The following is a 23,081-nucleotide window of genomic DNA, read 5'->3' on the forward strand; positions in this document are numbered from 1 at the left end:
ATTATTATATCAGTTACTTATGTTCCTACAACGGATGCCATCCTTAGTACTATTACGAAGCAGGCCTCACCTTGTACCTCCTCTTTGTTCGGAAGGGGGTTATTCCCAAGGTAAGCTGTGAACCTGTGGTCTAGTCAGACACAACTTGATTGATTTGTTAATTACTCTATATTTTCAGTGTCTTTCCCCATGCACACCATCAAAGCTTGTAGAAACGGTTGGTCTGCTGTTCTCAAATGTCCCCTCTCCTCCAGCTCCCTCCAATGCTGATAATGCTCTCTAGGGCATAAGGCACATTGACAATAGCTAAACACTTTTTAAATTCAATCTCCCCATGCACAACTAACTTCACCGGCCCCAAATATAAATTATCAACACAGTTTTCAGAACATTTGTATAGTTTTTAACGTCTGACTAAAAAAGCTGAAAGGCAATTTGGGTCATAAGTAAAACCTTGACAAAAAACAGGAACATAAAGTCCGTCTAAGAAAATATAAATTTGAGGGAAGGAAATATTGGTAAATTTTCCATAGCTAAAGCTAGCTTTGTAAAATATATTTAAGGAAATTTTCAATGTAATTTTGAGACAAGTAGTTTTGCATAATTGATTTCCTGATTTCTTATCTTCTTTGGGGAATTAACTTCTTCTTTTACTATGAAGATTCCCTGCGTCAGAGATAAAATTATGTTAGATCTTTTTCACAAGAAAGACCTATTGAACAGTCTGAGGTAGCTTGTCTATGTATCTCTAGCATGCATGCTTGCTGAAAGCATTCCCCCACTCTGAATCAGGCTATTTGCTAGATCCGATTGTAATTCAGCTTCTGCCAAATTGGTCAGAGGATTCTTTCCTCATTAATCTCCATCAACATTTTTAACTTCAAAGTGGTGAGCCCTTTACCCAATAAAGAGATTGCTGTGCTTTTGCTTCTGAAATAAGCTGCTTTTGATCCAGTTTTCTCCAGACAGTTATCGTCCCATTTTTTTGCTCCTAGTCTAAAATCTCTGACCACCATATAGTCAAGCAGCCTTGCTCCTTCTTATCTATACATATTTAAACATTGCACTTATGTTCTGTTATGTTCTGTTATCCCTTTTAATAATGCAATCAAATATGTGATTACCAAACTTACTATTGTGGTCAGCGTGTCTTTACAAAAGTGCAAAAGTATCCACAGTTTGATTATCAGAAATGTGGGGAAGAGGTTTGAGGAATATTTCCCTTTGACACCTACTCCCAGCCAGGATATAAATGACAAAAGATGTTAGTGATGGCCCACTACTGAGTGAATTACGGTCACTCATTTGTTTCCACCTAAACAAAGCACTGTTAGCAGCATGCTGATTTTCTTGGCCAGAGCCTGGCTCCCTCCCTGCGGTCAATTAAGGCCCCATTCCAATCCACCCCACCCCACTCCAGTCCTATTGCTACAATTCAATCCACCAACCCAATCAAATATAATCTACCCAACTCCAACCCACCCAATCCACCCTACTCCAACCCACTCTAGCAAATCCACCCCACTCTACTCCGGTGCAATACAGCAGACTTCCTCATTTCACTCCAACCCACTCCACCCTATTTCACCCCACTCCACACTGCGACACTGCACTCTGACACTCTTGAGGTACTGGGTTTTTCAGAACCGGTACTGATCCGGTAACCCAGCGGTGCCAGGGTACACCCAAAGACCTCGGGTACTTTCCTGATTCAGACTACAGAAACTCTGAGTCTTCTAGGTGATGTCAAAGATCGAATTTATTGGCTGCAACCAAGTAACAAGCGTCCTAGAAGTACAACAGCACGGTTTGTATGTTCTCAGGAGACTGTGTGTCAATGCAAAATCAGGTTTCCTTATATACAGTTTTTTAAGCTTCAGGCAAACATTCTTGACATTTTGGTTGGTCATTCACATGTCTTCACTACAAAGGAAAAAAACAGTGTCATGATGAAACCTCATATTTCATGTCATCCAACCCATAATAAATTACCCGGCAAGGCCTAGAATTTCACATCAGATAAGTGTGGACCCCCAATAAAAACGGGCACCTCCCCCTCGTAAAGTAAGAAGAAGAAAAGAGCAGGTGCAGGTGTGAGCAAGATTAGGCAGGGTGTGTTAGCGATAATAAGGGTTTTATGGCCTGGTGTACTTTGATGCTATCTGATTCGGCCACTGGGAGAGGGACTGACCAAACAGGTTTGGCCTGAGGCAATGGTTCCAGCTTGCCCAGGTCAGAGAAAAGTCAATCAAGGTGTACGTGTCCTTGGAATCAAATCTGACTGTATTATAAGCCTATGTGAGGGCAACTTTTAAAATGGCTGCCGTGTATAAAATGGGAGCCACGAGTGCAGGACGAAAATGGTGATTTCGAGGTGAAAGCGCTGCTGGAATTGAGCGAAAATGCTCATGCTTAGTGTACTAGTCATTATCGGTCTTTTGATACTAAAATCGTACTGTTGTGGGAAAGTAAATTACATGGGTCCAGAATTTTTAGAACCACAAACCCTCCTTTTGCCCTTACATAGGCAATAAACCTATTCTCATGCTAATCTGAGTCCAGGTCTATGTTTCTAAAGTCGTTGAGATGTTGCTGTAACATCATCCTAGTATTTAGCTCGTCTCTTGGTGCAGGTTTCCTTATGCATGATGTAACACAGAGGCCACATATCGCAGGAGCACACTGCACGCATAGACAGAACAGGAAAAGAATGGCCAAGATCATCCCAATGACCATCAGAATCTTCCATCCCCATGCTGATATCAGTTCCCAGAGCCATCCCATTAATGACCAATCTCCTTTATCTAAATGAATAGATTCGGAAATTCTATGCAGTTTGGAGATGGCCTGGTATACTGTTGGAGCGTTATCTGGGACAAAAACACAGCAACTCGACTGGATCAATGTACATACTCCACCCCGGTCTGCAAGTATGACATCTAATGCGACCCTGTTCTGAAGGGTCATAAGACGATCCGACTGGAGCTCAGCAGTCAAGTTACCAAGGGCACCAGCGGTTTCAGCCACGGTGGATTCAACCACTCTTATCAATTGCCTTATACTCCTGCTGTTACTTATTTGTCCCCAGAACGGCAGAAAACCCTTTACGAAGTCCCCAAATTCTTGTCCTGCAGTGTCTTCTTCACTGAAGACGCCTCTAACTATCCTTGTCTTGTGGTAATCTGCCGCTGCTGTGTAGGTAGGGGGCAACAGGAACGAAACGAAGCATGTGCCCGAAAAGTCAGGGGGCAACCATGTAAAGGCTCTATCATGGCAGATGAAATAGGTACCCTTAGCTGCCAAGAGCGGAGGGGAGGTCTGAGATGCGAAGACATATGTCTCAGTGCAGACGCTTTCCCCTAGCTGAGCTCTGGGATTCTTGCCAGTACCTTGCAGACACAGGTGACCCTGATGGGGTACAACCCAAATCAGGGAAGATATCTTAGCTTGCTGTTTCTCACTCATTGTGGCTTCATATCCGGTCATGTTCCATCCTATATATGCCATTGTCTCATCTCTGGGGATAGTCTCGTAGAAGATATTGTCCTTCATCATGTCTATGATACCTTTAACTAAAGCATTTTTCTTAGGGTTGTCTTCCGCAAAACGTAGGGGGTAGTGTGCATAGATGAATATCGTTCTGAATGCCCACACGGAACCATTGTGGCTGAAAGGCAGGATCAGATAAGGGATACCTTTATCTGCTGTGTGAGGCATAAGGCCACACACCCAACAGTTAGTTGTATTTATCACTAGTTGGTGTTGGTGCAAAAGCTGGATGAAGGAGTTATTAATGAACTCTAGTCTCCTAGCAGATTCATGTTTAGGGAGGAGTTGAAAAGAATGTGGGGAAACAGTGGAAGGAGGAGGTGCAGACGAGGTAGTGGGTGCCAAAATCACGTTAAAACAGAATAAAATATATCCTATAAAAAACATAAGTATACTAAATAATATAAAAATGCACAGCAGAAAAAAACGTTTCCTGGTTATCGTTTCACATATTCTCTTCTTGAAACTCAGTCTTTTAACATGTTCTCCATTTTGGAAAGATTCCATCCTCTAACCGTTGCCGTTCGTGGCGGTTGGTTTACTTCACTTGGGAGTGTTCTGAATGTTCCAGGCCGCCCTAGAACAAACCAGACCTGTAGACCTTGTGTCCACAGGCTACCCCCCTAAGTCTTTTCAGCCACGATCCTACAGCTGAACCCGGATGGAGGTTAAAAAAAAACACAAAAAACTAAAAGTCATTCAAAAATAATTTTCCATATTGGAGAACTTTGCTAAAGGGAAGAAAAGTAAACTGTTTTATTTGTCCTTTATTCTTGGTCGTAGATCATAACGGTTAGTCCCAGGTATCGTGTGGTCCTGAAAAAGGAGTTCAGGTTCTGTAGTGTCCAATCGAACTGACGGTGATATTGCTGATTGTAAAATGTCATCACTTTCTTTCTCAGTGAGTGTTCCTTTTATTCGTGCATCGCTGAAAGGCAGAAAACGTGGCACGGTTTCAGTCTCTGAGTCGGCGACACCTTCCTGGACCCACCGGTCATATGGCAGAGGTAGGGGTACCCTTTTGCAATGGGTCCCATGGATCCAGTGTTTCTTCCCTTCTACTCGAACAGCTGATCTTGTGGAGAGAAGAACGAGGTGCGGTGCGGTCCACCTGGGCTGCTCGTTTTTGGTTCGCTGAAAGTTCTTTATTAAAACCCAGGATCCAGGCTCAATGGGATGACCTGGAGATTCAGAGACCGGAGGCAGGGTGTCGTGGACCTGTTGATGTAAGACACACAATTTAACCGTCAATTCATACAGATAGTCAAGCAAGACAGGATGCTCTATCTCGCTGAACTTCTTGGGCCTAGGCACTCCCCATATATTGGCCGGGCGGCCGAAGACTATTTCATAAGGACTAAGTTTCACTTGTGAATGCACAGTCATTCTGGTTGATAGGAGTGCTAAGGGTAGCGCGTCAGGCCATTTGAGACCAGAGCTCGCTTGTATCTTGGCCAATTTTAGCTTAAGAGTGCCATTATAGCATTCCACTAATCCAGCTGATTGGGGGTGATTTGCAGCGTGAAACTTTTGGTTTATGCCTAGCCCTTCGCATACTTTCTTTATCACTTGACCCACAAATTCACTTCCATTGTCACTCCAGATCATTCTCGGCATTCCGAATCTAGGGAAGAACTCTTTCACAAGGGCTTTAGCTGTGGATAGCGCAGTATTGTCTTTTAGGGGATAGGCTTCCACCCATCTTGAAAAGGCACAAACAACAACGAGTACGTATTTTAAGTTGTTGCACCTCTCCATGTGGATGAAATCTAGCTGCAAAACCTCAAACGGATACGTAGGAGGTGCAAAATGACCAGCTGGAGTTGGGGTTCCACTACCAGGGTTGTGTTTCAGGCATACCATGCAATTTCTAACCACATTTTCTGCGCACTTGGGAATTCCTGCATTTTGCCATACTGGGGCCAACAACTTACAAATCCCTTTCACACTGATGTGAGCCATTCCATGAGCCATTGTAACTACTGCAAGCACATACGCATCGGGTAGCAACCATCTTTGATGTTCTGACAACTCTACCCAACAACCATTCACATCCAATTTACCCATACTTTCTCTCCACACACTCAATTCTCTCTCTGTGGCTTCAGCTTGAATCGATTTCACGCTTTCTATCGTGTCTTCACACATTCCAACATCACCAATCCATCTTGCAGGGCCCGCGACATACATTCGGCTCATCACATTCCTTGCCGTTTCTTTTGCGACCTCGTCAGCAAATGCATTCCCACGACCAACATCATCAGTCACCTTTTTATGTGCGCTACACTTCACAATCGCAACTTGCAACGGTAAAGTAAGTGAATCAAGAAGCTCATTTACCAACTGACCATGCTGTATTTTAGTTCCATGCGAGGTCAGGAACCCACGTTCCTTCCACAAACGCCCAAAACTATGGGCCACACCAAACGCATATTGGCTATCGGTATAGATAGTCACTTTCATTCCTTTTGATACTGTACATGCTCTTGTTAGGGCTATTAACTCAGCTGCTTGGGCTGAATTATGTGGGATACGTGCAGCTTCAACAATCGTACCCAAAGTTGTCACAGCATACGCCGCAGTCGTTTCACCATTCGGGAGCTTAAAGCATGAACCATCCACCCACAAAGTACCATCACTCTTTGCAATGGGAGTGTCCAGAAGGTCTATTCTCCCTTTCGTTTCTTCTTCTGTTCTATGGAGACAATCATGTTGTTCAGAAGTATCTAACTCCGTCACAATTGGCAATAACGTAGCTGGGTTAAGTGTAGTGCATCTTTTTATATGTACATGGCTTGCTAACAATGTCAACTCGTAACCTGACAATCGAGCACTAGTTAAATGCTGTGTCTTGGTTCTGTTTAACAACGTGTCCACTGCATGTGGAACCATTACGATTAATGTGTTATTCATCACTAAACCAGCAGACTGGTGGATAGAAACAGCAGCTGCCGCTGCCGCTCTTAAGCAGCTCGGTAGTGCCTTAGCTACTGGGTCTAAGGTTGAAGAGAAATAGGCGCATGGACGCTCCCTGTCTCCAAACTGTTGTGTCAAAACTGCTAACGCACAACCTTCTTTCTCATGGACATACAATGTAAAAGGCTTGCTGTAGTTGGGGGTACCCAACACAGGAGCTGAACATAATGCATCACGTAATTCGACAAAACTTTTCTGACAATCTTCAGACCATGGGACGGGATTTGGTATATCTTTACAAGTTAATGCCACCAAGGGTTTGGCTATTAATGAAAAATTAGGTATCCATTGTCTGCAATATGATGTAATACCCAAGAAAGCACGCACTTCTCTTTGTGTTCTTGGCACACTTATTGCTGCAACAGCCCTGATTCTCTCTGGGGTCAGTTGCCTTCCCTCCTTCGAAAAGAGATGACCTAAATAGGTCACTTCTTTTTGACAATACTGTAACTTTGAAAGGGACACTTTGTGGTGTAAATCAGACAAATGACGCAATAATGACAATGTTTCTTCTTTGCAGATCTCCTTAGTATCTGCGGCAACTAGCAAATCATCGACATATTGAATTAGAGTGGCGCCATCAGGTAACATAAGAGTGTCAAGTTGTGCTTTCAAAGCCTGACTATAGATAGATGGACTTTCACAATAGCCTTGAGGAGCTCTCTTAAATCTGAAGCTTCGTCCTCCCAAATTGAAGCCAAAAATGTCCCTGCTCTCTTCTGCAATAGGGATGCTGAAGAAAGCATTTTTCAGGTCTATTACTGAAAACCAAATGGCTGAAGCTGGGATCATTGTCAACAATGCAGTGATATCGGGGACGACTGGAAACTGTGGCACAACTATTTTGTTCACCTCTCTAAGATCAATTACAAACCTATAAACAGGTGGCTGAGTAGGGTCAGTATGCTTCAAGACAGGCAAAACAGGACTATTGCAAACGTTGCCTCTTGTCTCTTCAATTACATCCTTCTCAATTAGATAACGAATAATTGCCAACAACGCTTTTTCCCCTTCACTAGAGATCTTGTATTGGGGAATACGTGGCATTTTAACATTAGCTTTTAATGTTATCACATATGGCTGAATTTCCAAAAGACCTACATCATTAGGTCCAGTAGCCCAAAGAGTATTAGGAAGAGACGAAAATTCTGGTGGAAATCTGTCCTTTGACAAATGCATTGGTGAAACCACTTTCTTACCCAATGTGAGTTGCACTCCAGAAGGAGAGCAATACAATGTCGCATACAATCTCTTTAACAAATCTAATCCTAACAAGTTTTCGCCACAGCCTGTCGTCAAAATAAGGGGTGTTTCAAATTTACAAGGTCCAACAGAAAGAGATATAGGGTTAGAAATCGGATTTCTAACTGGGGCGCCGGAAAACCCTACTGATACATTTGTTTCGCCAGACAAAGGTGCGCCAGGGAGTTTTGAGTGCATAATAGAACTCTTGGTAGCACCAGTATCCAACAGAAAAGGTTCTGACACACCTGATGCAATCACCTTAACATAAGGCCCACTCTGATCTACTGGAACTGAAACAACTCCCTCTCTTTGTCTATGGCTGTCCTAGCAATCATTACTGTCCAAATGCTCATCCTCTGTATAGTAATCATCAGTATAGTACTGAGCCGTCCTACCAGATGCATTAACCTGTTGATCAATTGTGTTCATTGAGTTTTGAGGGAGGAATGGGCGCGCGCTATGGGGAACATATCCACATCCTCTTCCTCTAGGTGCTTGTGGAACACCTCGACCTCTTAAACCAGAAGTACCATTTGCGCGCTGTAGCAAAGCAGGGCAACTATACCTGAAATGACCCTCTTCCTTGCAATATGAACACTGATTGGGACCTACTGGGATACGTGGTTGAGCATACTCTGCTCTTTGCGAGTTTCTCTGAAACGGTTGGGGCTGATAGTTATTCTGATAGTTGTTCTGTGCACCACTATTCTGACCACCACGTGGCGGGTACGCTTGTTGTAACAGAACCTTTGTTTTCAATTCTTTTGTTTTCTTCTCTACTCTATCTCTCTCATCTTTATCTCTATTTTCGTAGTACTGTGCAGTAGCCAATATCTGTGCTGAAGAGGAAACTGCCCAAGAACTTTCTGAGTCTTTTAACTTTTTACACAACTCAGGAAGCAGATTATGCACAAATTTATCGACGAACAAACGTTGACCACCTTCCGTGCTCATATCTTGACCACTGTGGTCCGCAAACGTTTCTTCAAACCTGGTGAAGAAATCTGATACCGTTTCTTCTTTCTTTTGCTTACATGCAGACAATTTATCCCAGTTTACACGCATCGCAGGCATTATAGTTTTCATGTAATCAATAATTCTACCAGGAAGCTCTGTCACTAAAGGCTCAGGTTTAGCACCACCAATTTGTCGGGCATCTGCAGCAGCAATATTAGCCCATTTGTCACCTAACTCTTGAGCATGGTCTGTATGGCGAATCTTTCCCCATAAAGGCTGTGGAACAACATTCCCAAACAACATGTCTATGTCGGCTAAATTCATAATGCAAGACCCCGCAGTCTGTGACAATTCCTTGTAATACCCTGTAGGATTCTTACGGGGATCAGGCAATGTCTGCTTAAGGGCTAAAACTTCAGCTCGCTTCCATGGAACGTGTACCCATACAAGCTGGAAATGAGGCAGGACAGGTGGATTAGCATTTGGGTCCCCTTCCCTCCACTGTGGGGGAACTTCTCTCATGGGGTACTGTTTCCCTTTCTTTTTAGCAGGAGAATCATATTTAAACAATAACCTGGAAACACCTTCAGTCCTAAACGACAATAACATCGCAACTGCTTTCTCGACATCTGAACCCACAATCAAACCTGTCGAAAAATCGAACCGTACACGACACAACTTAGGCGGATTGGGCTCCAAACCATTTTCCTCTAAATCCTCAGAAAGAAAAGTACACATTTTTTCAAAAACGTATCTCTGTTTCGGTTCTTCCCACTGATGGAAGACATCCATAACAGACTCTAGTTCATATCTCGCTGGTTCAGTAACCCATTTATGCGCCAAATAATTCAGTGTCTCTTTCTCCATACCATCAGGCAATTGGCTACGCAATTGCTTACGCTGTGAAACTGGGGTCGTAGCTAATGACCCAAAGAGAGGGGATAAAAGACTAGTCACAGTGTTTGTCATTCTCTGACGGATAGAGGGAGAGGTTGACAAATGAACAGGAGGAGAAACAGAATGAGACAAGGCAGAGACAGAAGCAGTGTCAGAAACAATACCAGGAGTGGTAGTCGCTATAGTAGTCAAAGTTGTAGGAAGTAAAGGCAGAGCAGATGTCAAAGCCGGTGGCCCTTGAGGAGGCTGCACCGGAGGAATAGGAACCAACTGAAGAATAGCTGGTGGGTGCTGTGGAGGAGCAGGAGGCAATGCAACCACTGGTTGTGCAACTAGAGGTTGCGGAGGTGCCGTGGCATTCTGCGCATAGGGTGGTGGCGAACTTAGCAAATGCGACATTAGGGGATCTTTTTCAGTCTTTTGCTGCATCTTGTTGAAGAGGCGGCAAAACTGGATAGCATTTATCTATTGTCATTTTATGTCGCCTATGCAACTGCTCATTCAACTGTTCTACCTCGTTCTCTTTAAACTGTATAGCAGCTTGCATAATCGAAATACCTTTTTCTCTCTTATTTTTCTTAGCTAATTTAATTTCCTTTTGCTTGGCTTCCTTACGCCATAAGCGGAAAGAATCAAACCTTGCCGGCCGGGCTTTCTTCTTAAAAAGTCTAACTTCGAGGTTATCTAAGATTTCTGTGTCAAAGCTACCATTTTGGGGCCATTTTAAAACACCATCTTTTCTGGTGTAACGGATCCATACTTCATTATATGTGATGGGGCCTACTCCGTGCTTCACATATAGTTCATAGGTTGGAGTTCCAATCGGAGGAACCGGACATGAGTCCTCCAACCCGGAGTCCCTTTTACAACCAAGACAAAACAAATTTCCAAGTCTGCTAAGACCAGGCATCTTCGCTCACTAGTCTAGCTTCAAACTTCAAAGGATTATCGTTTACGATAGTCTCGTGAATACACGAGTCCTTCGGCTTTGGTACTTGCAAGTTCCAAATCAAAGTGATCCCGAAGGGATACCAAACCAAATGTGCAACTAAGGACCAAACCAAGTGTCCAACTAAGGACTGGGAGACGCTCCACTTATACTTAACTGAAAATATCGATGGCGTCACCAGAAGACTCGTCTTATCGTTTCGCTCTACCAAACATCAAGGGTCCAAATCAGGGCGATAGCCAGGGCAGCAGTCCTTCGTAGCCTTCGGGAAGCGGGGAACCTCGCAGCAAAGACTTTCGGACCACGTCGACATGCAGGGGTCGATGAAGTGGCGGCCTTCCTCCAGAATTTTCACACGAAGCTCCTCACAGACCTCAGGCTTGGACCGGTACCGCTGGTATCGCCCCACGTTGGGCGCCAACTGAGGTACTGGGTTTTTCAGAACCGGTACTGATCCGGTAACCCAGCGGTGCCAGGGTACACCCAAAGACCTCGGGTACTTTCCTGATTCAGACTACAGAAACTCAGAGTCTTCTAGGTGATGTCAAAGATCGAATTTATTGGCTGCAACCAAGTAACAAGCATCCTAGAAGTACAACAGCACGGTTTGTATGTTCTCAGGAGACTGTGTGTCAATGCAAAATCAGGTTTCCTTATATACAGTTTTTTAAGCTTCAGGCAAACATTCTTGACATTTTGGTTGGTCATTCACATGTCTTCACTACAAAGGAAAAAAACAGTGTCATGATGAAACCTCATATTTCATGTCATCCAACCCATAATAAATTACCCGGCAAGGCCTAGAATTTCACATCAGATAAGTGTGGACCCCCAATAAAAACGGGCACCTCCCCCTCGTAAAGTAAGAAGAAAAGAGCAGGTGCAGGTGTGAGCAAGATTAGGCAGGGTGTGTTAGCGATAATAAGGGTTTTATGGCCTGGTGTACTTTGATGCTATCTGATTCGGCCACTGGGAGAGGGACTGACCAAACAGGTTTGGCCTGAGGCAATGGTTCCAGCTTGCCCAGGTCAGAGAAAAGTCAATCAAGGTGTACGTGTCCTTGGAATCAAATCTGACTGTATTATAAGCCTATGTGAGGGCAACTTTTAAAATGGCTGCCGTGTATAAAATGGGAGCCACGAGTGCAGGACGAAAATGGCGATTTCGAGGTGAAAGCGCTGCTGGAATTGATCGAAAATGCTCATGCTTAGTGTACTAGTCATTATCGGTCTTTTGATACTAAAATCGTACTGTTGTGGCAAAGTAAATTACATGGGTCCAGAATTTTTAGAACCACACTCTCTGCTACTGAACTACTGAACTCTACTCACCTTTACTCAACTCTAGGACACTTTACTACACCTACTCCACTTTATGACACTCTACTTTAACAAATTCACTCTGCAACACTACTTCCCCACTCCACTCTGACACTCCATGCCACTAACTTTTACCCATGTTGAACAGCAGCCACACTGCTGTACAACATGGCAAAAACACATTGCCCAGCCAATTGCTCTTGCATAGGTGAGGCCTATTGGCTTTGCCAGTGCTTATTCATATAGGTGCTGCCAGTAGCGTGAAGTGTTCTGTAGTAATATGGTGAGAGCTTGTGCAAGTATCCACATTGGATGCTTTCCATTTTGTTACCTTGTGCATGCAGGGCATACTAATATTGTTGAATGTAGGATATTGAATGTTTACGTCTTTGAATTAAACAACCATCTTAAGGTGGTGACTTCAAAATTCAGCTGTTAACTCCCAATGAAACTCCGTGAATTTTGGAAACAGAATATCACAAAATTTGGTAGGCTTTTATTATTTCCTAAACGTAGTTAGTGAAACTATAATTCGTAACAAGATTAGCAACAGTCAAGACCAGTCCGGGCAGTTTGATCTTTCCAGTGTTCAGAAAAGGACCAATTAGACACCTAGATAGTTAAAGTACCATTGAGTTTGGTGGCCCTCCGACATCTGTTATCCTTCCTGATGATACTCAATAAACTGAATTGGCTATGGTTGGGGGCAGGGGTCGCTCAATCGATTTCCTAAAACAGTAAGATTGGCCAACAGCCTCAAACAGGATTGGCTCTTGCCTCCATTATTCTTCAACTGCTGATCTGTTACTGGTACTTAAACGTACCTCCACAGGAGGACAAGTAATTAGAACCCACTGAACAGATGTGCAACTCAACCGCATTTAATAACATATACCACGAAGGGTAATGGAACGTTTTTTTTTTTCAGTAGGCAGCCTCAAGTAAATTACTGGTGGTGTATAAATGACTTTCTTTTTGGTGTTGTCAGGCATTAAAAATACCTGTGCGTTCATTTGCAAACAACCAGTCTTGGGAGACACAAATAAAGCAGAAGCCTCTGCATGTGTAATAGGGATGGGTCAACTTAATCACCATGTGCCAGTGGGGTGAAGGAATATTCAGGCCACGTAGAGGATACCTGATGGAAACATATACCCCCTAAATTTGTCAGACTTAAACAATAGGACATAAACAGTTTTCCTTAACAGCAGATTTGGAGGCTGAAGTGCGCCACTTCTAACTGATTTTCAAGATGGGCATTTTATGGCCAATTAATTTAAGAGAAGCTTAAGTATATGTTCCTCATGTGAAAAAGTGGTACATGACCTGCCTTGTATTGTTTGTCTATCACTCATTGGCAGTACAACAGTACAACTGTTTAAATATATTAGAACAGTTTTCATGTTAGTCAGTATTTGAATGTCCAGAGTGTAAAGTCTTAGGTATGCATATTCAGGTATTTCGGTGAATATATGCATCATTTATTTAAGTGTTTGAACACATTTTAATCTTGTGATGTGTTGCATTTAAATACTGTCTTGGAGGCAACAGCGTCTTCATTACTTATTGTAATAACAAGCACATTTCAATTGAGACTAGTATTATTTACCATAAATTATTCCTTTTTCACAGTTATGACATTACTGAAAGCGTACAAAGCTGGTAAAGGTAGAGATGCGGGGGACACAAAAGGATGAAAGAAATGCGGGACCTTTTTTTTCTTTGAAACAATATGCTATGTTTCTAAACTCACTTGAGATGGACATTTGTGTTTGTTGTAAACTGCAGACTCATGTTGCCTCCCTGAGATTTTCTGTTAGTTCTCTTCCTTGCAGCTCCCTCGCCCCGGGCATTTTCTGTTTTCAATAGCTCTCAATAAAATGATAGCCCACCTCATTTACTTTGTTTGTTTTTGTTTCTGTCGGAATCGTCCGTATTTGGCTTGTTTGAAGACGGCACATTATTTAATGCATGTCTGAGTTGGATCAGTGGTAGGGAGACCAGATTTTGAGGAGCAAAAACCGGGACAGGTCAGATATAGAAGTACTAAAGACTTTACTCTCGCTTTTATATCTGAGTGGTTCCGTTTTTTTTTTTTTGCGTGGCTTTGTGAATGTGTGCCTATACATGTGTGTGTGTGTGTGTGTGTACACACACACACACACACACACACACACACACACACACACACACACGTTTACAAGACTACATACATATAATTAGCTATGGCTTGACCACCCACCCTGCACCTCCAACCCGCTCCCCACCAGTCTCTCTCTGCTCTCCACTCCCTCTCTCTGCTGGGAGCAGACAGGGGACTGTGTTGCCTGACAGTAACAGATAAATTACTTTAATTATTTCATACTTTGTCGTCGTCTTTAACTTATCCTTCCCCAGATGATCTAACTTTTATCCTAAAAACCGGGACATTTATTTAATAATCTGACCTTTGTCACAAAAACCAGGACATTTATTTAAAATTAAGAGAAGTGACAGGACACCGGGACAGTCCTCTGAAAACTGGGACTGTCCGGGGAAATCCGGGACGTCTGGTCACCCTATCAGTGGATATGCTTAAGATGGTAAGCAGCTGAAGATCTGTCCTTTTTGCTTATTTTTTTTTCTCAATCAGTAAGAACTTCTGCCTGAGATCCCAGCAAGGAAGGGGCGCTACCATAAAAAAAAAAAAGTTACAAAAAATGTCTTTAAAGGGACTTGGAAACCGCTGCTACTTCGTCTGAATCTACCTTTGGTCATTTAAACGTCGCTTGAATTTACTTGCTTTTTATTGGCTAGTAGGTCACTTCCTGCTCTTCTGTTCTGCTTTCACCATCTTGTGGCGTGTGGCCGAAGTACACCTTCTGGTTTTTGGTCATTGGCTACTTGTTAAGTGTTTGAAAAGGAGTATTTAGTGCAGATGTAAAGCAAGCAGCAGAGTGGGCTCATTATTTTCTGTTTTTATTACTTAAAAATTGCATTTCTGATGAGTAACAGTTATAAATATTACAATTATTTGTGTGTTTGTTTCCTAAATTACCACTCACTCATTTTGAAAGACAAGAAATTTGCATAATTGGGCAACGTTCTATTTTGAATTGTTATTCTCTCAGTAACTTATTAACAGGCAGTCACAAGTGTAGTTATCTTGCAGGCACTAGCGTCATGATTTGAATGGTGCAGCAGGTGCGGTGGCACCAGGGCCAAAAGTTGTCAGACCTCCTCTAAACACCATAAATTCCAATATTATACTACTAAACAAGTGAAGTTTGCAAGTATTAGGGTCATGATTTGAATGGTGCTACAGGTGCAGTGGCACCAGGGCCACTGGGTGTCAGAACCCCTCTAAACACAGATTGTAGCTAATCTTTACTACAAAACAGGCTGACACAAGTGCAGTTATCTAGCAGGCACTAGGGTCATGATTTCAATGGTGCAGCAGGAGCAGTGGCACCAGAACAATCTAGGCATACCACTAAACACTTACTATTGCTATGTTTAAAATTAAACCAGCAGTCACAGGTACAGTTATCTAGCAGGCACTAGGGTCATGATTTGAATGGTGCAGAACGTGCAGTGGCACCGAGGCCAAAAGATGTCATAGTTCATCTAAACACCAAATATTGCAATATTTTACTACTAAACAGGCAGTCACAAGCGCAGTTACCTTTCAGGCACTAAGGTCATGATTTCAGTGGTGCAGCAGGTGTAGTGGCAGTGGGAACAAAAGTTCTAGGTGCCCATAAAACTCTTATTCCTATATTTCACAACTAAACTGGCAGTCACATGTGCAGTTATCTTGCAGGCAGTAGAGTCATGATTTGAATGGTGCAGCAGGTGCAGTGGCAATGGGACCAAAAGTTGTCATAACTCCTCTAAACACCAAATGTTGCTATATTTTACTAATAAACAGGCATTCACAAGAGAACTTACTTTACGGGCAATAAGGTCATGATTTAAATGGTGCAGCAGGTACGGTGGCACCGGAGTCAAACGCTCTAGGAACTCTACTAAACACAAATTATTGTTAAATTTTACTTCTAAACTGGCAGTCACAAATGCAGCTATCTTGCAGGCATTAAATTCATGATTTGAATGGTGCAGCAGGTGCAGTGGCACCAAGGACAAAAGTTATCATGGCTCCAAATATTGCTATATTCTACTACTAAACAGACAGTCACAATTGTGGTTACCTTGCAGTTAAGAGGCATCATTTGAATGGTGCAGCAGGTTCAGTGGTACTTTACTAGTTGCACATACTTTGCCACTCCACACTGTGCTATTCCACTTTTTGCAACCCCACTTTACTCCACTCTACTCCATTTTGTTGCACCGTTCCAGTGTGCGCTATTCCACTCTCTGCCCCTCTACACCATTCCAGTCTGTGGCACTCCACTTTACGCCATTCCACTCTATGCCTCTCCAGCCAACTACACTGTATGCCATTCCACGTTATGTAACTCCACACTCCGCTACTCCACTACACTCTGTTCCTTTCTACGCCACTCCATTCTTCTGTTGCACTCTGTGCCACTCCAGTATATGCCACTCCACTGTACACCACTCTACACTACTCCACTATGTACCACTCTACTTTGCTATTCCATTGAATGCCACTCCACTCTACCATACCCCACTCTACTCCACTGTACGGCACTCCACATCACTCTACTGTACGCTGTTCCACTCTTTGCCCCCCCCCATGTCACTCCAGTCAACTCCACTCCACTTTGCACCACACAAGTGTACACCACTCTACTGTAAGCTATTCCGTTGTATGTAACTCCACTTTAAGTCACTCCATTGTACGCTTTTCTAAGGTACGCCACTATGTTCTACCTAACTCCACTGTACTCCACTCAACCACACTGTAAACCACTCTACTGTAGTCTACGCCCCTCCACACTAACACACTATACTCCACTCCCATTTACGCTATCACGCTATACTCCACTGTATATCACTGCACTCCCCTGTACAACAATGTACTCGTGTGAGTCTGTTGCACTCTGCTTTCATTCTATGCTACTGTATGACCCTCTATGCCAGTCCATGCCACTGCGCTGCTCCCTCTATGCCGCTGCACCGCACTTTACTGTACTATACTCTGAGACCCTAATCCCCACTACTGCACTCTGCTACTCCAACGTACAGTACTTTATGCCACTGAATTCTACAACAGTCTGTGCCATTCCACTTTACCACACTCTTCACACTGTAATCCACTCTGTGACACTCCATGACACTTTTCGACACTCTTTAACACACCATATCACTCCACTGAATGACACACCTCGCCATTCTACAAAACTTTACTCCACTCTGTGCTGTGCTACTCTCCACCACAGCACACTATTCCACTTTGTTATGCTGCTGCACTGGACTCCCCTCTACTCCACTGCACAACATTTTACCTCACTCAATGCCACTGTAGAACACTCTATACCTACTCTACACCTCTCTACTCTGTGCAACTCTATTCTACAAAACTGTACTACACTCTGTGCCACTATACCACTCTGTACTCCACTCTAATGCACTTTATAACGCTCTACTCCAAGCTATGCCCCTACACTCCATTGTAAAACACTGTACTTCACTCTATGGTGTTTTCTTACACTTATGATGCACCACTCTACTGTACTATAGCAGATGTCACTTCGATTTATGAAAGTTTACTCAACTCTACGCTATTTCTCTCCACTCTACTATAAAACACGTCACTCCACTCTGACACTTTATCCACTGGACGATATGCCACTCCATTCTACGACTCTACACTCTGACACTGCACTCTACAACACTATGCTGTCTGATACTCTCCTCTGCTCTACTGTATGTCACACCACTCTACAGTATTTCTCTCTGACAGTCCACTCTACTGTACGACCCTGTACTCTACTAAACTGCAAACTAAGCCACTCAACTATACGCCAAACCACTGTATTTTATGACATGGTAAACCACTCTATGCCACTCCAGCCTATGCGACTGCACTCTACGCTGTTGTACTGTGCGCCACTCCACTGTACAGTATTTCACTCCACACCATTCCACTGTATGGCATTCCAGTCTACGCCACCCCACTTTATGCCACTCCAATTTAAGCCACTCCAATTTAAGCCACTCCACACCCCTTGCTCAATGCAACTCTGATTCATAACACTCCACTCTACGCTATTGCACTCAATGTCACTACACCACTCCACTGTATGCTAATCCACTGTACACTACTCCACTGTTCCACTCTACGCTACTTGACACTACCCCACTCCACTGTACACTAGTCTACTCTGCCCCTTCATGCCACTCTAATGTATGCCACTCCAATCTATGCAACTCCATTGTTCGCCACTCTATGCTATTCCCTTTTACACAATTCCACTCTACGACACTTTATGCCACTGCACTTTGTGGCCATTTACTCTACACCACTCCAGTATACACCACTCAACTATAGGCCAATTCACTCTGTGCCACTCTTTTTCACAACTCTCCACTCTATGCTCTTCTATTCTACGCCACTCCGCTTTACACCACTTTACTCTATGCTTTTTCACTCTACGCCGCTCCTTTCTCCGACATTACACTATCTGACACTACACTATAAGACACTAACTTGATTACACTGTCCTCCACTATACTGTATAACAGCCCACTTAACAACACTGCACTCAATAGTACACTCTAGAATTTAAAATACGTTTTTGTTAAAAAATAAAAAAGCATTACAGAAAAATGGTCTGTCTAAGAAATTCAAATTAAGGAACCTTGATATGCTATACTATCCCATGTTGATTGCGCTCCTTGTATATGCACATTTTTTTTTACCTTGAGCACCAACCTCACCCTATTGCCTTAAATTGTTTTTTCCAATAGAAACATTGTATAGAGCTCTGCCATCTTTTTAAATGTCAGCTTATGCATTCAGTGCTTATTTTGTGACTGGTGTGTTAATGAAATCAAAGTGTTTTTTTTTTAACTTCAATCCACAAAATAGTGGATCACTGTTCCCTAACACAGCGTGGCCTATGTTCCTTTTAAGCATATTGCATAGCCCTTCTGAACGATGGATTGGGACTGCGTCAGGTAGAGATGTGGGTTGGCTGGAATAGAGGTAGGCAACTAGGTGGGGTGTATAGTGTATGTTTCTTTAGTGAAGTGTTATCATAACCGCTCCAAAACTGACATTACAAAAGATTTGAACATTCCAGCAACACACAAGTTCACAATTACAACCTGTTCAAGAGGCAGTTATGGACAGATGCATGACTGCGGGGGTAATGTCTAGTATCCTGGGTAAAGATAGCTGTTCACATCTCTGTTCAAGTCTTATTTTGAAGTAGTTAGGTTTGGAGTTTTTTGCCAATAGATTGCGTACTCAAGTGTCCGGCATTAGGATAAATAGTAATGCAAGAATAGAAAGGAGCACATATGTCATGAGAAGACATATAAATGACTATCTCTTAGCATGAAGGGCCTGGTCAAAGAAAGGAACTGAGTAGAGAGCTATATTCAGTATCGGAATCCAAATATTGTTTTCCTTCAGAAGACTCACCTCCTAAAATTAGATCAATTTAGAATGAGACAGAAGTCATATTTATTACAATTCTGGGTTTCAATGGGTCCCAAGAAGGCACGGAATGAACATGATTTCCAAGCAATAGGGTGTCAGAATTAAATGGGATCCGGGGGAAGGGTTTACGGAATTCTCTCAATCACATAGGCTCTACAGACAGATAATATAACTTGTGTGAAAATATATGCATTAAGTCAACCCAGGAGCAATATCTTGCGATAATTCAAGCTAGCAGGGAAAATCTGATTTTGGCAGGATTTAAAAAAATAGTGTGGGACGTGGAACTACACCGTTTCTCGTACAACAATCATAGTGTGAAAGCGTTGTACATGTGATTTTGCAGTTCAGGCATTGGTTGTTGATTGTCAGATGCGTATAAATCAATTTAAACAAGGTGACCTGTTTGAAAAGTCTATTTCAGACTAGGCCATGTAAGGTGCATGGTCTGGAGTGGAAAGTAGGTAAATCAAGGTTATAGAGACTACTAAATGACCTGCTCAGAAACCTGGTCCATGAGGCTAAGTTGTCCCAAGAGACATGTCACTACTTTACAAATAATTGGAGTCTGGGCACTTCTTTTGCAGCAAACTGGGATGTATTCAAAGTAACATTAAGGGGAACAACAATTGCACTGGCAACATGGACAAGTAGGGAAGAAGAGACTATTGGAAGCTACATTTACCAAGGGACTAGCTGAAGCAAGCAAATTAATAAATAAACATGAACACACCACGTGGAGTGCAGGAAGTTGGCAGTCAGCTGTAGTGTTTTAGGACTAACAGGTCCGAATTAACCTTCCACAGTCTTAAACAAATGTTCTACTAAAAGGTCAAAAGGCATAGGGGATTTCTGGGACTACGGTTGTTAATGCTGTAATCTAGGGCACTTACAGCAGTCTTAAGGCAAAAGATGGGAACCTGTCTTTCACAGAAGTAAAGAAGTTATTTGATTTTTTTACTTTTCAGTTCTGCAATTAAGTATCCACTTTAGTTGCTAGCAGGCTCCTTTACTCAAGGTCCGCTCGTTGTCCACACATCAGGAAGAGCTTTTTGAACTTCAACTCATTGAATCTGGGATTTTTTTTATGCCAGATTCCTGGCTTAATGTAGTCTCTGCTTCAGCCTTGGTTTTGGATGTTTCTCCAGATAACAGGATTATTTTTTCAAAGCTGAACTGCTTGAACTGAGAGTGGGCTACCATTATATTTTGTGAATGTATACATTGTAATAGTATGACTGTCTCCATTGTTGACTCATTCATTTTGTTGTCTCTCTAAGAATATTTTCCTCTGTCATCACGAATGAAAGCATGGTAATCGTGTCTTAATTAAGTCTGTCTTTCGACCACTTACTGTATTGGAACTACAAAGTAGTTTGTTTTCCAAGGTCTTCTTAACTCTTCCCTGTAAGAGATATTTGACGTTGAAGCCCCTCTTAAATGCAAAAAGTATGTTTGTACAAGAGATTGTTCTGATGGCTCTCTGATTCCTTAAGACAGTTAGACAATGTGCTTGGATGGTTTGATTCCTCTAAAGAAATCAATTTGCTGGCTTACAAATAAGTAGGACTCACTTAAAATAAAGTACTGAAAAAGAGTAAATCAGAATCCCTCTTTAAACTTATACTTTATACTGACAATCAACTAAAGCAGCATTTGTCATCTTAAATACCTTTTGTATCATTGTCCTGTGGTAGAAATACTACTGGGAAAAGATTGAAAACCTCTGAATAGACTTGTTACCAGGATATATAAATATGTCCTCCTCTTGCCGATATCCTCTTCTGCTGCCCAGATCAGGTTGGAACTGTGCCTCTATTATCAGTGGGCCCCCAGAGCTGGTCCCTTTGTAAATCTGTGCCACAAACTCTGGACTTTCAGGGGTGGCTGTTTAGAGGCACTACTATAGGACGAGAATAACATTGGTGGTTCTTGGCAACTGTACCACCTGTACCTCGTGGACTGCCCATGCTCTGTGAATGAGAAAAACTCTGGGCTTCTAACCTGAGTAAAACCGCGTACAAGCACTGCATTAAAAAAATGTGTCCACCTCTGTTCATATAACTCAGTACTCAATACTTTCCCGCCAGAGTCCCCTTCATTCTGCCTGACTTGTACCTACTCTAAACTCCAGAATGCAAGATTCCTGGCTCAAGCAATAGCCTTTTTTAAAACATCTTGCCAGATAGCACCTTGTCTGCCTCTGCCCAGCCCTTCTAGAGGAACGCAAATCCCTTTTGGAGTGAGAATGGAATTAACGGGGTGTCTGGTCATGTGGGTGGGCTATTATTGCCTCCCTTAACCCAGGTAACACCACCCTAAACATCCTGTTGGCCAAGTTTGTTTTAGCTGTCAATAAACTTGGCAGCTCAAGGGTTTTGCCGAGTGGGCCTGGTCCCTTACTGACAATGGACCCCTAGCTGATACCTGAATTCAAAAGTCGATTTATCGGTTGAAAGAGTAATTGTTGTCCTGGCCCTTGAAGAGTCTATTGTTTAATCATCATAACGTGTTCTTATGAAACTCTTGCCACCGGATACTGTGAGAGTGTAACTCTAATCCGATTACTCTCAAATCCATTAAATGAACGTATGGGCCCTTCCCCACCACTGCACCCCCCTGTATTTAGTTTTTTGTTTTTACAGTGGGTGTTAAGTGTACTTTGCTTCCCGTTGCACTTCGCACTTGTATAGCGCACTACTCACCCGTTAGGGTCTCAAGGCGCTGTACGCATACCGCTGTGGAACCCCTCCTGCCTTTTCCTTGTGAGGCACCCACTCCTGGACAGGCCCAGGGTGAAGCCAGGCATCCAAGTGCTTTGAGGGTGCTGTTGTCCAGATTAAGTAAGCTATTGCCCAGAGTTACAGAGTGGGACCCATTAATTAGATGAGGCACCGAGGCAAGAATTATCTGGTCCAAGGGAATTGAGCCCAAGACCCGCCGAGGTGGGAATTGAACCCTGGTCCTGGGCCAGATCTCTGCATCAGGGTCTGCTGCTCTAACCATTGTGCCACACTTTAACAGTGAACAGGCCATCAATGGAATGCCGCAGATGTGGCTGTGAAAAATTGTTGCTATTCTCCTGCCCCCGCCCGGTCGAATGTTTTAGGTCTGACTGTGAAATTTTGCTGCTATCACCCTGTCCCTGCACTAGCACTTTACTGTTATATACTTTTCTCTTATTAATTATTATTTTAACTTGGTTTGTTTTAAAGTTTTAAATGCATACAAAGCACTGATATTGCCCTTGCTGCCTTGCGGTGTTTATTTTTAATTCTTCTGCACTAAGTTGGTGGACTCATCTCCTTTGTACATTGGCTTTCCTGCCAGGTTAAACACCTGTGTTTCCACCCGTTACATAGTTTTTATTTTGTCTGTGTTTTTATCAAAATTGTAATGGTTTATAATTAACCATGCAATAAAATGTACTATTATCACCTTTTGTAGGTCTGCATGCTCCATCTCTGTCTTACGACATTCTCAAAAGCTTTGTGACAAGATTGCATTTTTTTTCTCTGAAAGATTCAGCTTATTTCTACTGGTCAAGATCTTGTAATCTGAGTCACCTTACTCGGGTGTTAATACCCCAGTTCACGATTCTTCTTTCTCATGGGCT

The 23,081-nt window shown here is 42.8% G+C and overlaps 1 protein-coding gene across 3 annotated transcripts in view; it reads left to right on the forward strand.

Annotated features, from left to right (window-relative positions):
* PIGG (phosphatidylinositol glycan anchor biosynthesis class G (EMM blood group)) overlaps nucleotides 1–23,081 on the forward strand; it is a 990,222-nt gene that overhangs the window by 341,021 nt on the left and 626,120 nt on the right. Inside the window, exon 9 of one of the 3 annotated variants that reach the window (XM_069236727.1) lies at nucleotides 13,525–13,788. The exons of the other annotated variants lie outside the window; for them this stretch is intronic. Within the exon in view, the coding sequence (XP_069092828.1) occupies nucleotides 13,525–13,530 (6 nt within the window). The 3' untranslated portion in view covers nucleotides 13,531–13,788. Of the gene's footprint in view, nucleotides 1–13,524; nucleotides 13,789–23,081 lie in introns of those variants that run through there. 3 annotated transcript variants of the gene reach the window in all.

The sequence above is a fragment of the Pleurodeles waltl genome, chromosome 1_2, assembly GCF_031143425.1.
Source record: "Pleurodeles waltl isolate 20211129_DDA chromosome 1_2, aPleWal1.hap1.20221129, whole genome shotgun sequence".
In the NCBI taxonomy this organism is placed as follows: domain Eukaryota; kingdom Metazoa; phylum Chordata; class Amphibia; order Caudata; family Salamandridae; genus Pleurodeles; species Pleurodeles waltl.